A 14453-nucleotide genomic window follows, 5' to 3' on the forward strand; every position below is an offset into this window, starting at 1 on the left:
GAATAGCTGTTTTAACATGACAACAGTACAGTCCTAAAGGCAAAGAGTCATACAAATAATTGAACTGAAGTTGCTGGGTACTGGTTGTTTTCACTGATTCTCTGGTACCACTTCAATGAACAGAGTCAACATCAGTTTCTGCATAATGTTGTAAAGATCTTAAAAATGATTAAGTAGGTCTAATGTCCCTCAACAGCAGTACAAGCAGAAGCAGCAGCAACAGGAAACTACAGAAAATGGAGATGTTACTGTTGCCCTTTTTAGGTACAAAGCACATCCTTCACAATAGCTCTGTGATATAGTCAGTCCAAGTATTGTTCCTACTTTGCAGATGAGAAAACAGGCTTAAAGAGATTAAATAATTTTCCTAAAGTAAAAGAGATCTTAAGAGAAGAAGCAGGAATTGGGTGCAAATCTTCTCATTTTAATGACTTCTTTGAACCCTTCTTTTTAGGTAATATAACTTATTAGCAACTTTGGATAAAATTAAGTTTAGCCAGGATATAATTATCACAAATTCAAAATTACTAAAGTAGAGAGTAATGATGTTTTAACTGTAATGATTTCAAAATTCTGATAAAAAAAAAAGTAATTCACTGTCCATGAATATATGTAGCTTTCTTTATCTCTACTTATCCCACTCTACCCAATGCACACAGTCTTAATGTTATTTATTTAAAATGTTCACGCCATCATATATATCTAGATTAAAAAGTCTTAAATTATTCAATAGTGTTAGTAAGAAAATATATAAATTACAACAATAATCTCAACATGCCATTAATAAATACCTGAAGGAGAGATCTGTTTTTTTGGACCATGGAAAATAACCCAAATCTTCAGAAATTCTGGATCCTGGAAATGAAAAGATATTAAACACAGACACTGTTAAGATTATTTAAAGAAAATTATAACTTTGTTTTGTTTTTGGCAAAATGGACATTCATTAAAAATTAATTTGATGAAAGAATTCTTTGGAAACTTTGTCCCCTACTTAAATGTTAAAAACTCCCAACTTACATGTCCATCACGACTGGCATACATCACATGGTTTATAACAGAAGGAGCTGTGAGCTGAGCAATTATATCACTCTGAAGAGCAGTTTCTAAAGAAGCACTAACTGGTTCCTTAGAAAATGTAAAGCAACGCCAAGCTATAGCATTCTGTTTGGAAAACACAAAAACGAATTTCAGCAAGACTAACAGTACCTTCTTCTGTTTAAATGGCCCTTTAATTTCTTTTTTTAAATAGTATTTCATTTTTTCCAATTACACGTAAAGATAATATTTAATGTTCATTTTTTAAAAATCTGAGTTTCAAATTTTCTCCCCCTTCCCTCCTCCCTAAAAAAGTAAAAATCTTAAATACATCATATATGTGCAATCACATAAAAAATATTTCTACATTAGTCATATTGTGAAAGAAACAGACCAAAAGGAAAAAAGTAATACAAAAAAAGATAGAGCTCCTGTGTTTGTCCTTTGTTCATGAAGAAGACCATGACATCAAGATGATGACATGCAGCTGACTTTGATCTGAGTGAGGGAGGGCTATGCAAGGTCACCAACCTTACTTTCTTCCCCAGAGTTATCTGGGTCCAGTAGCCTGATATTCATCAGGACGACTGGAGATGGCCCAGGATGCAAAGTACGACCCTGGTCCTTTTAGGCTAAGGTCTTATTAAATACCTTCTTTGAGTGAGATACACCCATTCAAGGAATAGGCTTAAGTAGTTGCTCACGGGATGGCCCCTTTAATAAAAAAAAAAAATCAAACTGGGAGAAGACCCTCAGGGTTCCTGGATAAAAGAGAAACAGTTACTAATTAGTATTTACAGTTACTAATTAGTATTTACATTCACTCTGCGCTAGGTGGGCAGGGACCTGTTGTCCAGTCTATGAGTAAAGAGCTCGTAGCTCCAGCTGAGATTCTACCTCTATCAATGTACCTGTTACGCAACCTATACTCTTAATAAGTTTCCTGGGAGCAACTAGAGGTCAAATGACTTGCCTGGGATCACAAAACTAACAAGAGGCAAAGGTTAAACCTGAACCCAGGCTCTCACTGATTCTGAAGCCAGCTCTCTACTACACCACACTGCTCTCTACACTTAACATGAGAGTTACATGAAATTCTAATGTCCAGATATTGCTCAACCAAAATTTAATGAATTATTTTGGAGGGTAGGGGAGAAGGTGAAGCAATCAGGGTTAAGTGACTTGCCCAGGGTCACACAGCTAAGTGTAACATGTCTGAGACCAGAACTGAACTCAGGTCCTCCTGATTCCAGAGCCAGTGCACTGTCCCCTATGCCACCTTGCTGCCCCTAATTTAATGGATTTTAAACTATTATTTGCATACTATTATTCATAACAGAATTTTATCACAACTTCAAGTCCAGTTATTTCTAAAATTCCAAAAACAAGACAGGTTCTGAATTTGCTTCAGATATCAGGTATACTTACTGCATTGATGATTAGCCTAACTGGAATAACAGCGTGAGTCTTGTTTACCAACTTTAATGGTAGAACTTTCCAACTTCCATAAGTTAGATCTCCAAAATCAAGGAAGTTTGTATTGACTGGTTCCACCTTTTTTTCACGATAAAAGAAATAACTTTTTTTACACTTTGATACTGAAATGTTGCATTAAGAATTACAATATTATGATAGGCATAGAACCACTGACAGGAGCATCTAATTCACAGACGAAGATGCCATTATGCTTAATTCCCAATAACCTCGGCACAAATAAATAGCCCTTGAATACTTTGCAGAAATTCTAATTTTAAATTCTACTTCTGAAATATTCAAGTGTATATCAAAATTTATCAGAAAAAACTACCAAACTTAGTTTAAATTCAAGGTGTGTCCAAAAAGTCTTAAAGCCGTTTTAAGATCAAAAGAGAAGACAATCTACACTAAGACTTTTTCAACACCCTGTATATATACTGTCATTGTCATTCAGTCGTTTCAGTTTCTGACCCTATTTGGGGTTTTCCAGACAAAGATAATGGAGTGGTCTGCCATTCCTTCTCCAGCTCATTTAACAGATGAGGAAACAGAGGCAAACAGAGTTAAATGACTTGCCCACAGTCATACAGCTACCAAGTGACTCAGGCTAAATTTGAACTCAAAAAGATGAGTCTTCTGACTTCAGGACTGGCACTCTATCTACTGCACCACATAGCAGTCCATATACATACTATTTCACCCTAAAATAAAAACTACAGGTTCAAAATTACATAGTTGCTTTTTGAAGAGTTCACAACAAAATGGAAGGTTCCTTCAGGGCCTGTATTTTTTGTGTTTTTGCACACGATAGTGGGCACATAACTGCCTAATAAATGATTACTGTTGCATTTAATTCTATATCAGAATACATAAAAGAAGTTACTTTTCAGACTTAATTTGCTCCTTAAATACTGAAGGTATTTATTTAAAATGATGACAATCTGAGGTATGGTCACAGCTCAAATCAAAAAGGGAAAAAGTAGCACATGTATGTGTCTGTATATTCTTTTACGATATATGGAAAATAGTGGAAGAAATGATTGCAATTATATTTTCCCAAACACATTAAATCAGATGGGATAAAATGTAGGTTTAAATTCTAGATTTTCCAGAAAAGCATTTTAAAAGGCAAACTTTCTCACCCCAGAATTTCTTCTCATTTCAACTATGGCACATATTGGCACTAAATTCATTTTTTCAAAAATTAAACTTTGGTTATATCACCTCTTACAACTTTTCTACCTACAGGATGAAGTCCAAAATCCTTAACCTAACATTGAAGGGCTTCCATAAACTAGTCCCAATTTATTTTTGCACAACAAATCCTCAGCTCAGGTCTGAATGGCCTACATCTATGAATACATCTTTTGAATTGCTGCCAACCAAGCTGAATTTGTTTCATGCTATTTCGTTCAAAACTGCTTGGTGCCTAGTCAAATCCTACTCATTCTTCAAGGTTCAACTTAAGATTCACTGATATCATGAAGTTTGTGCCAATTATTCCAGCCCATACTAAATCTCCTCCTCTGAGCTCCTACTGTACTTAACCACTCATTGAGCACTCAATCATATACTTCTCTAGATGTTTGTCTATATACAGGACATGCCTCTTCTCAATAATCACTGGTGTGTTTATGCTAACTTTTCTTTTAAAAAAAATTAGAAAGACTGTCAAGGTGCTAAATCCCATAGTATAGTGCCACGTATGCAATAGGTGCTTAAATCAATATTCAGCAAATGAATGAAAAATACCCTTACCACACATGGTAGAAGGCCTCTAACCACTACCGAGAATTTTACCCAACATTTAAATATATACTTAAAGGCAATAAAAGGCAATCAGGAAGGTGGGTTAAGATCTTGAACTGCTTGTAAAACTAACTATGGAATGGCTGTCAATCTTCTCTCAGTACATCTATTCATTTCTCAAAAGTTTGGAGATGCAATGTTTGAGGATAAAAAAGATCAATCTATAGACAGTAATCATTTTAGTCAACTTTTATATATTGGGTTGCTACAAAAATCTTTGAAACAAGAAACCAATTTTATATATTGTCAAACCTGATTTCATCATTCCAATTTTATAAATTCTAGGATCAGATTCTTTGCTTTCCAGTGTCAATAATCCTTCTACCCTAAAAATCTCTCCATATGTCCTAAATATAACACATAGTCATTTAGCAATTGTTGAAAGAAAGAAAAAAAGAAGGGAAGAAAGAAAAAAACAGCTACAGTCTTTTAAAAGGTAGCATTCTTTAACTTTTTTTAGCACTTCCAGAAATGTAAACTACTAAAGTCTCAACTCATAGTTGAGTATTATAGTTCTACATTTAGTATTTTATTTTAGAAGCCTTTCTGGGTTTTCTAGGCTTCTCTCAATCAAAAAGTATATACTGACTATAATGCTGATATTAAATATTTATTGCATGTTGCCTCTCCCATTAAACTGTAACCTTCTTGACAGTAGGGACTATCTTTTGTCATTCTTTGTAATGTAACCTCAGATTCTTTGTAACCCTAGACCTTAGCAAAGGGCCTAGAATATAGTAGATGCTTAATAAATGTTTACTGAATGACATTAATTTCATGTTACCTACCCATATATGTGTATATGCACACACATATACATATACACACATACATACACATTACACACATGCATATGTGTATTTACTTCAGATGGTTTTTATACATAATTCTCCTCATTTTAAGCTGCCTAGGATAAAATGCCAATAATGACATAATTGACCTTCATATAACATTTTTACACTCTTAAGTATTTTCCTCAGAATAACACTGCTATGTAGGTGACAAATGATTACTATTTGATTTTGAGATAAAAAAAATTGGATTGGAAATGAAGTGACTTTCCTGAAGTCTCTTAGTTACTAAGTGGCAGAGATGGAAACTAAGCCTAAGTATTCCAACTAAAAACCCAATGCTCTTTCTGCTAAACCACTAATAAATTGATCTATTTTAAATTGCCTGAAACAAACTATTACTTACCTCCACAACAGGATTTTCAGCAACAGCTGTTAAAACAATCCTATTTGCTAAAGCTTCTGCCTGTGCTATTGCATCTAGATCAGATGAAACAGGCCAGGAAGAAACTCTTAACACACATCTGAAAATCCCAGGGTGGGCTGGCATGAAAAGCACTTTTATCTCTTCTGTAGTATGTGGTCCTATAACAGTTTTGTTCTTGAAAACTAAACAATGGCATGTTGAAAGATCTACCTTTAAGGAGAAAAAAAACATTGCTAAACAATGTCGTGGACTCAGTTTAAACAGTTATTAACTGATAAGAAAAAGTAAAATTAAACATAAGGCATAGCATTCCTACTTAATTACCAGTCTTTAAAAGAAATCCAAATTAATTTACAAATGGGAAAAACAAGCTTTCTTCCACTCTTTACTAACCACTCTAAGTCCCCTTTCAACAACCCCAGAGTACCTTGCTCTCTTCTCGATATTAATCCTTGCCAAGGCATCAACAGTGATTTTGACCTGAAATAGTCTCAACTCCCAATACTCAATAAGTAGAATTGGCAGGCTAGAAAGACAAGGAGACTACTACCTATACTCATGCTACAGTGAGGAAAAATGTACAATGTGTCCCCAAAATTTGAGGTCTCAATACATTTTCCCATAAAAACACTGTCATAAATAACTGTCAGATATCCTAGAGTACCATAACTCAGATACAAAATGGGTAAAATATGTTTTTCTGAGAGAACTAATGAATCAATATTCATAACATGGTTTCTATGAAATAACTGACAAAATAATTTTTGCAATGCAAATTGGTAACTACTTATACAAGCAAGAATTAAATGGAATGGTGGTAAGAACTTTGTATTCTCTTCCATGTAAATATTCATACTAACTGAGGGAAAGTAGCTATCAAAGGACAAATGAAAAGAGGGACATTCTAATGGCTTGTGTCTAAGTTTACTCTCAGTAGCTTACTGGCACTTTTAGTCAAAAATTCAAACTAGATAACTACTACCCAGTAGGAAACTCAGAAAATATTGCTAAACATTGAAATGTATGGGACAAGAAAAATAGAGCCAGAAGTAGGTATTCTATATGAAGGAAATCAGAACAGAAAAAGTAGCTGGAAAGTGAACAGCTGGTTAAGTAGATAGTGTCTAAAAATGAGATTGAGATTTGTGGACCACACAAACAATGGAAATGAGGGTAAGAAACCAGGTATGGATTAGAAAGTGTGAGAGGTCTGTAAGAATATGTCAGAGGTACTACAACTGAGAGATTAAATAAAGCTGGTGTCAACATCTATAGAAACCAAAATTGATTTTCAAAGCTATATCCTGGAAAAGAAAAAAAGCAAAGAACCAGCAAGACTCCTGCATGTCATGGTATGTAGAGAAAAAGCATAATTGTTTAACTCATTTTGTTTTTTCTGACAAAGTATAACTTTTGAACTGGAAAGGAAGAATAAAATGGGTAGTTAAAACCCAACACACATAATAATAGTAAAAAGTACAACTAGCAGTCATTTGATGAGTTCGAGTCACCTGCCCCAGATGAATTACATCCTAGAGAATTAAAGAACTGGCAGATATGATTCTTAAGACACTTTCAGTGATCTCTGAAAAACTGTGTAGAGCTGGAAAGGTAACAAAAAATTAGATAAGGGAAAAGTCTAAAAATTATAGGCCAAGGAATTTGACTTTGCTTGTATTACACATTATTAAGGGAATGATTAGTGATGAAGGTATAGGAAATAAAGTTGTGTAGAAATAGTTATCATAATCATGTTTTCATCAAGAACAGGTCACAGTAGATCAAACTGTTTTTTGAAAGTCTTACTAGACAGATAAGTGGGAGAAACGCAGTAGATATAATTCACTTATGATTATTTTAGCAAAATACTTAACAAAGTTTCTCATACTATTATTGAGGAAAAGATAGAGAGATATGGGCTAGATAAAGATAGTACAACAAATTCAGGTTGGGTTGAATGATCAGACCCAGAGAATATTCATTAATGGTCTGATTCCAGCTAGGGAAAAAGTCTCCAATGGAGTAGGGATTTATACTTGACCCTGTATTATTTTGCAATTTTATTGATGATTTGGATAAAGGGATAAAATAGCAGGCTTATCAAATTTCCAGATGACTGAAAGCTAGGAGAGGTAAGTTAATACACTGAGTCAGGATCCAAAAAGATTTTGATACAGCAGAACACTGGATCAAATAGAGTAATGCTTAAAACATGTGACCATAAAATCAATTACACTAGTATAAAATGAAGGTAGTATGGCTAAGATCTGAAGAATCTTAGTGTACTGAAAGTTTGGTCAGTGTTTGCACAGGAAATTCTTTTACAGGTATGGGTTGGTGTAATGGTAAGGGAATTTGAAGATCTTCCCTGCCCCTTAATAAGCCCATGTAACCTGTTTTGAGCGTTGGCCCAGCCCACAGCCTGAGTCACATGGAGCACATTGTGGGAGGAGTGGTTGTCAAATGGGTAGAGCAGGAAGAGAGAGTATGAGATGGAGCTAGGAGAGAGAGGAGGCAGGGCAGAGCAGAAAAGCTAGCTTGAGTGGGAGAGGGAGTAATTTTGCTTAAGTGAACTTGTTTGTGGGGAGGCCCAAAGGAGGGAAGGCTTGGGGATGGTAGTGCTCCCTTTATTGGTAATGTGTACAAACTTCATTGTTACCATGATGGAATTTGGCTTTCTGGTATCTGAATAAATATTTTGGTTTTGTCTTTGAAAGAAAGTTTTTATTTTGCAAATTTACCTGGAAATATACATGCACATCCATAGCAGCTCCTGTGGGTATAGCACTGGCACTACAGTTAGAAACAGCATGCCAATGCAACATTCACAGGAAAACTGCCAGAAATACTATAATGCAAGATGTACTTCCTAACCCCAAACTTAAGGTAACTAAATAAGCTAACAAGTTAACATCTTATTTTGTGGCCCTGTGATAACAAATGTTTTTTAGCTGGGGCAAAGATATGTCATTGAGTTCTTTCAAATATGAATAACAAACTGAATATCAAGTAGAAAACAGAGCTTATTACTTTCAACAAATGTTACCAGAAAAAGCAAATACTTGAATGATTGAAAACTATGAGTAAGGAAAGAATTAAAATATTTTACTGCCTGTATTAAGAATTTCCTATTTCAAAAGGACAACTTAATACAGTTTAAGACACATAACATAAATAGTTGAACTGAGAAGGAAGAAAGTAAGGATTAATTCCTGACAATCTTTAAGTGATCCTGATGATAGACAGAAAAACTTACCTTTTCACCATCGACAGTAATGCTAAGTATTCCAATGGTGACCTGTAACCAACGGTCAGTTGGATTAAAAATACTAAGATTGGTTTGAGAAGCAATGCCCACACAACATGCATGAGGAAACTTCAACTCTTCTGGCACTCTGACATTCCCTGGATAATGATAAAACATAATAACAGAAGGTATGTGGTTAATTTTTTCCTTCATTTGTCACTTCCTTCAATTCAAAATTAATTTTACATTTTAAATAGGTTCATTTAGTCATGTTATCATTCAACATCAATACAGAACAGTATCTTCTGGTTCCTTATGAGTTTTTAACACTACTTTTAAAAAAGCCAAAACAAAATTCAGCATTACTAAAAACATTTTTTCTTTCTTGGGATATGAGCTTAGAAAATGTTTTAAATCTTTAAAAATTATAAATTTTCATTTAACAATGTTTTGTTTCATGATTCACTTTTCATTTCATTTCTATATCAATGCACAAGGTATAGATAATTTACTACCTTAAAATTTGCAGAGAAGCTATATAATATATACATTAAAACTTCACCAAAAAAAAAAAAAGTTTACCAAAAAAAGTGTCTTAGTTGCTTCTGTTGGCTGTGTTTGTTTGTGTTGGAGAGGGCAGGGGGCACAAAAAAGAGGAAGAGCCTCACTGGGTTTTTTTTAAAGACCAAAAGAGAGGTGAAGCAGTAAAGAAAAGGTACATATAACAATTATGTGTCTACTTGTGTAGTTAGGAGGCACAGTAAGAATGCTAAACCTGAAGTCAGGAAGACCTGAGCTCACATCCGGCTTCAGACTTTCATTAGCTGAATGACCTTTAAGGAAATCATTTAAGCTGTCTGCCTATAACAGCACCTACCTCCCAGGGTTGCTGTAAAGATCAAATGAAATGTGTACAGCGCTTAGTATAATGCCTGGAACTTAGTAGGTAGTAGATAAACGTTTATTCCCTCCCTTCGTCCTCACTGTCAAGAAAAAGTAAGTCATAGTACAGAAAAGGTAGGAGCTCATGGCTTATTAGTTCAGTTATGTGCTTACTGAACACTAGGAAAAGAACAGAGATGAAATGAATGAAAAAGAAATAGGACAAACCAGGCTTCCCTGTGGCTTCCAGATATGGAATGCAGGAAGAATCATTTTATTTATTTTTCCCTTTGTACTTTTCATATCAGTAAACTCACACCAGCTCCTCAGGATAGTCAATTTTAGCAGAGAATGAACTTGGTCAGAGACATAGGAATATATTAAAGCATTTGCATTTCTCAACTAACAACTGAAAGTACAGAAGGCTAAAAAAGGAGGGGGGGAAACAGAGAAGGGTAAAAAGATTGAGAGAGAAGCAACTTGATAAATAGCTTGAATTAACTACAAAAACATCTTGCAAAGAAATCTTCTGCAATTGCATTCAATTCAACATACATTTACTAGCACCCATTTGGAGAATGCTTTCAGGTGGTAAGGAAGAACAAAATTTATACAAGACAAAACTCATTTTCACAGCATTCATTAGCTTTGTCAGGCGGACAACCTAAAAATAAATAAAATTATATAAAAATATATGGAAGATGATCAAACTTTTTGTTTTAACAATGACAGCTAATGACATAAGTGGAATGCAAATTAACCCTGCAGCTGGAGTTGAGCAGAGCTCAATCAACAGATAATGTGTCATATGACAGGGTCAGTATGCACAAAGATCTTAGCACTGGATCAAATCTTAAAAGATGAAACTTAATAGGGATAAGAGTAGTCATTTTTTAATCAACTTACACAAACAGAAAATACAGCCATTTCTTAGTTCATCTGAAAAATATAAGGGGGACTATAGCAGACTGCAAGATCAATGAGTCAGCAGTGTGATATGGCAACCAAGAAAATTAATGTAAACAGTCTACATTTAGAAAGCTATAGTGTTCAAGGATTTGGAAGGGGGATAGATAGCAATGCTATACTCTGCCCTGATCACACCAAATTTGCTGGATATTGCATTTTAGGAAGCATATGACAAAGTAAAGAGAGTTCAGAGGAAGGCAACTTTAACAATGAAAAACCTTAAGATTATGCCATGAGGATCAGGTTAACTAATTGGCAATGTTTAGCTCTAATATAAAAGAGTACTTCTAGAGGTATTTCAAAGATAAACACATAGAAAAGAGAGCCAGAAAACACTAAAGTGATAAATGGAGCCACCTTTAAAATAATAGGTAGCATCTATCTAAAACCATCAACAAGTATTATATGTAATGGGGATAAGCTAGAAGTATTTCCAATAAGACTGAGGGTAAAACAAGGATGTACATTATCATCACTCTTATTCAATGTGGTATTAGAAATGTTAGCTTTAGCAACAAGACAAGAAATAAACTGAAGGAATTAGAATAGGTAAAGAAGAAACAAAGATACTATTCTTTGTAGATATGATGGTACACTAAAAGAACCTAGAGAATCTAGTAAAAAATTACTTGAAATAATGAAACTAATTTACCAAAGTTGCAGGATATAAAATAAACCCACATAAATCATTGGCATTTCTATAATATTACTAACAAAGCCCAACAGCAAGAGATAGAAAGAGAAATTGCATTTAAAGTTACAGAAGACATTCTAAAATATTTGCGAGTCTACCTGCCAAAACACACTCAGGAATTATATGAACACAATTACAAAACACTTTTTCACACAAATAAAGCCTGTTCTAAATAGCTAGAAAAACATCAGTTGCTCATGGGTAGGCCAAGCTAATATAACAAAAATGACAATTATACTTAAATTAATTTACTTATTTGGTTACGTACCAATCAAACTTCAAAAAAAATTATTTTACAGAGCTAGAAAAAAATAATAACACAATTCATCTGGAAGAATAAAAGGTCCAGAATATCAAGGGAATTAATAAAAAGAAATACTAGGGAAAAAATGCTAGAAGGTGCCTAGCTGTACCAGATCTTAAACTGTATCATAAAGAAGCAATTATCAAAACTACTTGGTACTGGTTAAGAAATACAGTGGTGGATCAACGGGACAGGTTAGATATACAAGACACAACTTGTCAATGACTATACTAATCTACTATTTGATAAATCCAAAGACTCCAGTTTCTGAGATAAGAACTTATTATTTAACAAAAACTGCTGGGAAAACTTGAAAATACTTTGGCAGAAACTAGGAATACACCAACATCTTATACCCTATACCAAGGTAAAGTCAAAATGGGTACATGATTTAGTCTGTTATAAAGAATGATACTATAAGTAAACTAGGAGGGCAAGGAATAGTTTACTTGTCAGATCTATGGAGAAGGGAAGCATTTATGACCAAACAAGAGATAGAGAAAACTATAAAATGCAAAATGAATAATTTTGATTACACTAAATTGAAAAGTTTTTGCACAAACAAGGCCAATGCACAATCAAGATCAGAAGGGAAGCAGAAAGCTGGGAAAGAATTTTTACAAGCAGTGTCTACAATAAATGCCTCACTTCTAAAATATATAGAGAACTGAGTCGAATTTTATAAGAATATAAGTCATTCCCCAACTGATAAATGGTCAAAGGATATGAAGAAGTAGTTTTCAGAGGAAGAAACTAAAGCTATCTATAGTCCTATGAAAAAGTGTTCTAATTCACTAGTGAAAAGAGATATGCAAATCAAAATGACTCTGAGGTACATCACACTACCAGATTGGCTGACATGACAAAACAGGAAAATGATAAATGCTGGAGAAGATGTGGGAAAATTGGAACATTAATGCATTGTTGGTGGAGTTGTGAACTGATGCAGCACACTGAAATGCAAGCACCTAAAGCTATCTATGACAGATAGCTTTAGTTTTTAGTCTATATAAATCTTTCCAGGTTTTTCTGAAGTCTGCCTGCTCATCATTTCTTCTATCACAACAGTATTCCATTACATTCATACACCACAACTTGTTCAGTCATTCCCCAAATGATGGACATTCCCTCAATTTCCAATTCTTTGCCATCAAAAAAAGAGCTGCTATAAATATATTTGTACATGTGGGTCCTTTTTCCATTTTTATGCTCTCTTTGGGATAACAACCTATAAATGTGACCAGCAATACCATTTCTAGGTCCATCATTTCTACACTATAACAGTCACTTTATGTGATGACTGACTTTGATAGACTTGGCTCTTCTCAGCAATAAAAGGATCTAAGACAACTCCAAAAGACTCACGATGGAAACTGTTACCCACATCTAGAGAAAGAATTTTGGAGTCTGAATGCAAATGGAAGCATACTATTTGCTCTCCTTTTCTTTTGTTTTGTTCTGTTTCTTCTTTCTCGTGATTCCTCCCATTAGTTCTAATTTTTTACATCATGACTAATGAGAAAATATGTTAAATATGAATGCATAAATAGAGTCTATATCAGATTGCATGCCATCTTGGAGAGGGGGGAGAAGATGGAGAGGGAGAAAAATTAAAACTCAAAATCTTATGGAAATGAATGCTGAAAATGAAAAATAAATAAATAATTATTTGGGAGGGAAAAAAGAGAGAGAGAGCAAGATTCAGATTTGTTCAATCTGACCCCAGAAAGCAGTACTACGCATAAAGGCTAAAGATGGAAATCACAACGAAGAGAAAATTTAGGCTGGATTTAAGGGACAACTGCCTAACAATTATAGTTATCTTAAAATTAAATAGTAGGTTCCCATTCACCAAAAGTCTTTGAGCTAAGGTTAGACTATCACCATTTGCAGAATATGATGTGGAAAAAATTCTTGTTTAGCTATGCTGTGGCTTAGGTAACTTCTGAGATTCGTTCCCCCTAGGATTCTATATTCCATGACACAAATATAAGTATTTGAGGTGGCAAGACGGAAAGGAAACTATGTATACAAAGTTGCACAGGCCCTAGAATTTAAAATAATGATATGATGTGAAGAAATTATCTACAGAATAAGCCACAAGAAGTGGCACCAATAGTAAAAGCATGAGGATTTCAGTTGAAATACGAAGGTTAATGGAAACTTTCCAGGGACCTGTGAAGAGTATAGTATGCTTCAGAGACTATCAAGTATCAGTTATGTACCCACAAATGCCAAATGGGCACCCTATGCGAGGAGAAGAATGTTTCTCTAACTTTTCAGCTTACTAAGGAGAATCAAATGGTTAAGAATGTTCTCAATGCTTCAAGGCAGGGAAAGGAAAAATAATTCAAAGAAGTAACTGGGAAATCTACATATTATTAACTTGAGGAAAGAATGTAAAACTAAGAGTGGAAGGACCATGGAAACTTCAGAGCTATATATACTATGACTGAGATGCTTACTAAATAGAAACAGTGAAACACCTCATTATTCAAGAAATGATAACAACCATTATGATCGTTCATATAGCATTTATATAGGTTGGCAAAGCACTTCTCTTTGAAACAAGTTGGAATCATCAGGGACTACCAGGAACTAAGACACTTATAATTAATTAGAGAAATAGAAAGAATTATGTACAGTGGTTGGGAACATTCTGATGAGGGAAGGACCATGTGTCAACCACACATGAACTCCTCAGTAGTGGAAAAAGAAATCTCCCCAAAATCAATCAAATCTTTAAAAATATGTCTACTTCTGATCCACGTGGAAACAACAATACAGCTGAAGATTTGGTGATCTACAGATAATGA

At 34.3% G+C, this 14453-nt stretch overlaps 1 protein-coding gene across 1 annotated transcript in view; it reads right to left on the minus strand.

The window, feature by feature from the left end:
* Positions 1-14453, minus strand: part of CEP192 (centrosomal protein 192) — a 167442-nt gene that overhangs the window by 59214 nt on the left and 93775 nt on the right. Inside the window, exons 30-34 of the mRNA XM_072606604.1 lie at positions 8798-8946; positions 5521-5751; positions 2467-2592; positions 1021-1164; positions 792-855 (exon numbers count right to left, since the gene is read on the minus strand). Of these exons, the coding sequence (XP_072462705.1) occupies positions 792-855; positions 1021-1164; positions 2467-2592; positions 5521-5751; positions 8798-8946 (714 nt within the window). The remainder of the gene's footprint in view (positions 1-791; positions 856-1020; positions 1165-2466; positions 2593-5520; positions 5752-8797; positions 8947-14453) is intronic.

Source organism: Notamacropus eugenii, chromosome 4 (assembly GCF_028372415.1).
Source record: "Notamacropus eugenii isolate mMacEug1 chromosome 4, mMacEug1.pri_v2, whole genome shotgun sequence".
NCBI classification, from domain to species: Eukaryota; Metazoa; Chordata; class Mammalia; order Diprotodontia; family Macropodidae; genus Notamacropus; species Notamacropus eugenii.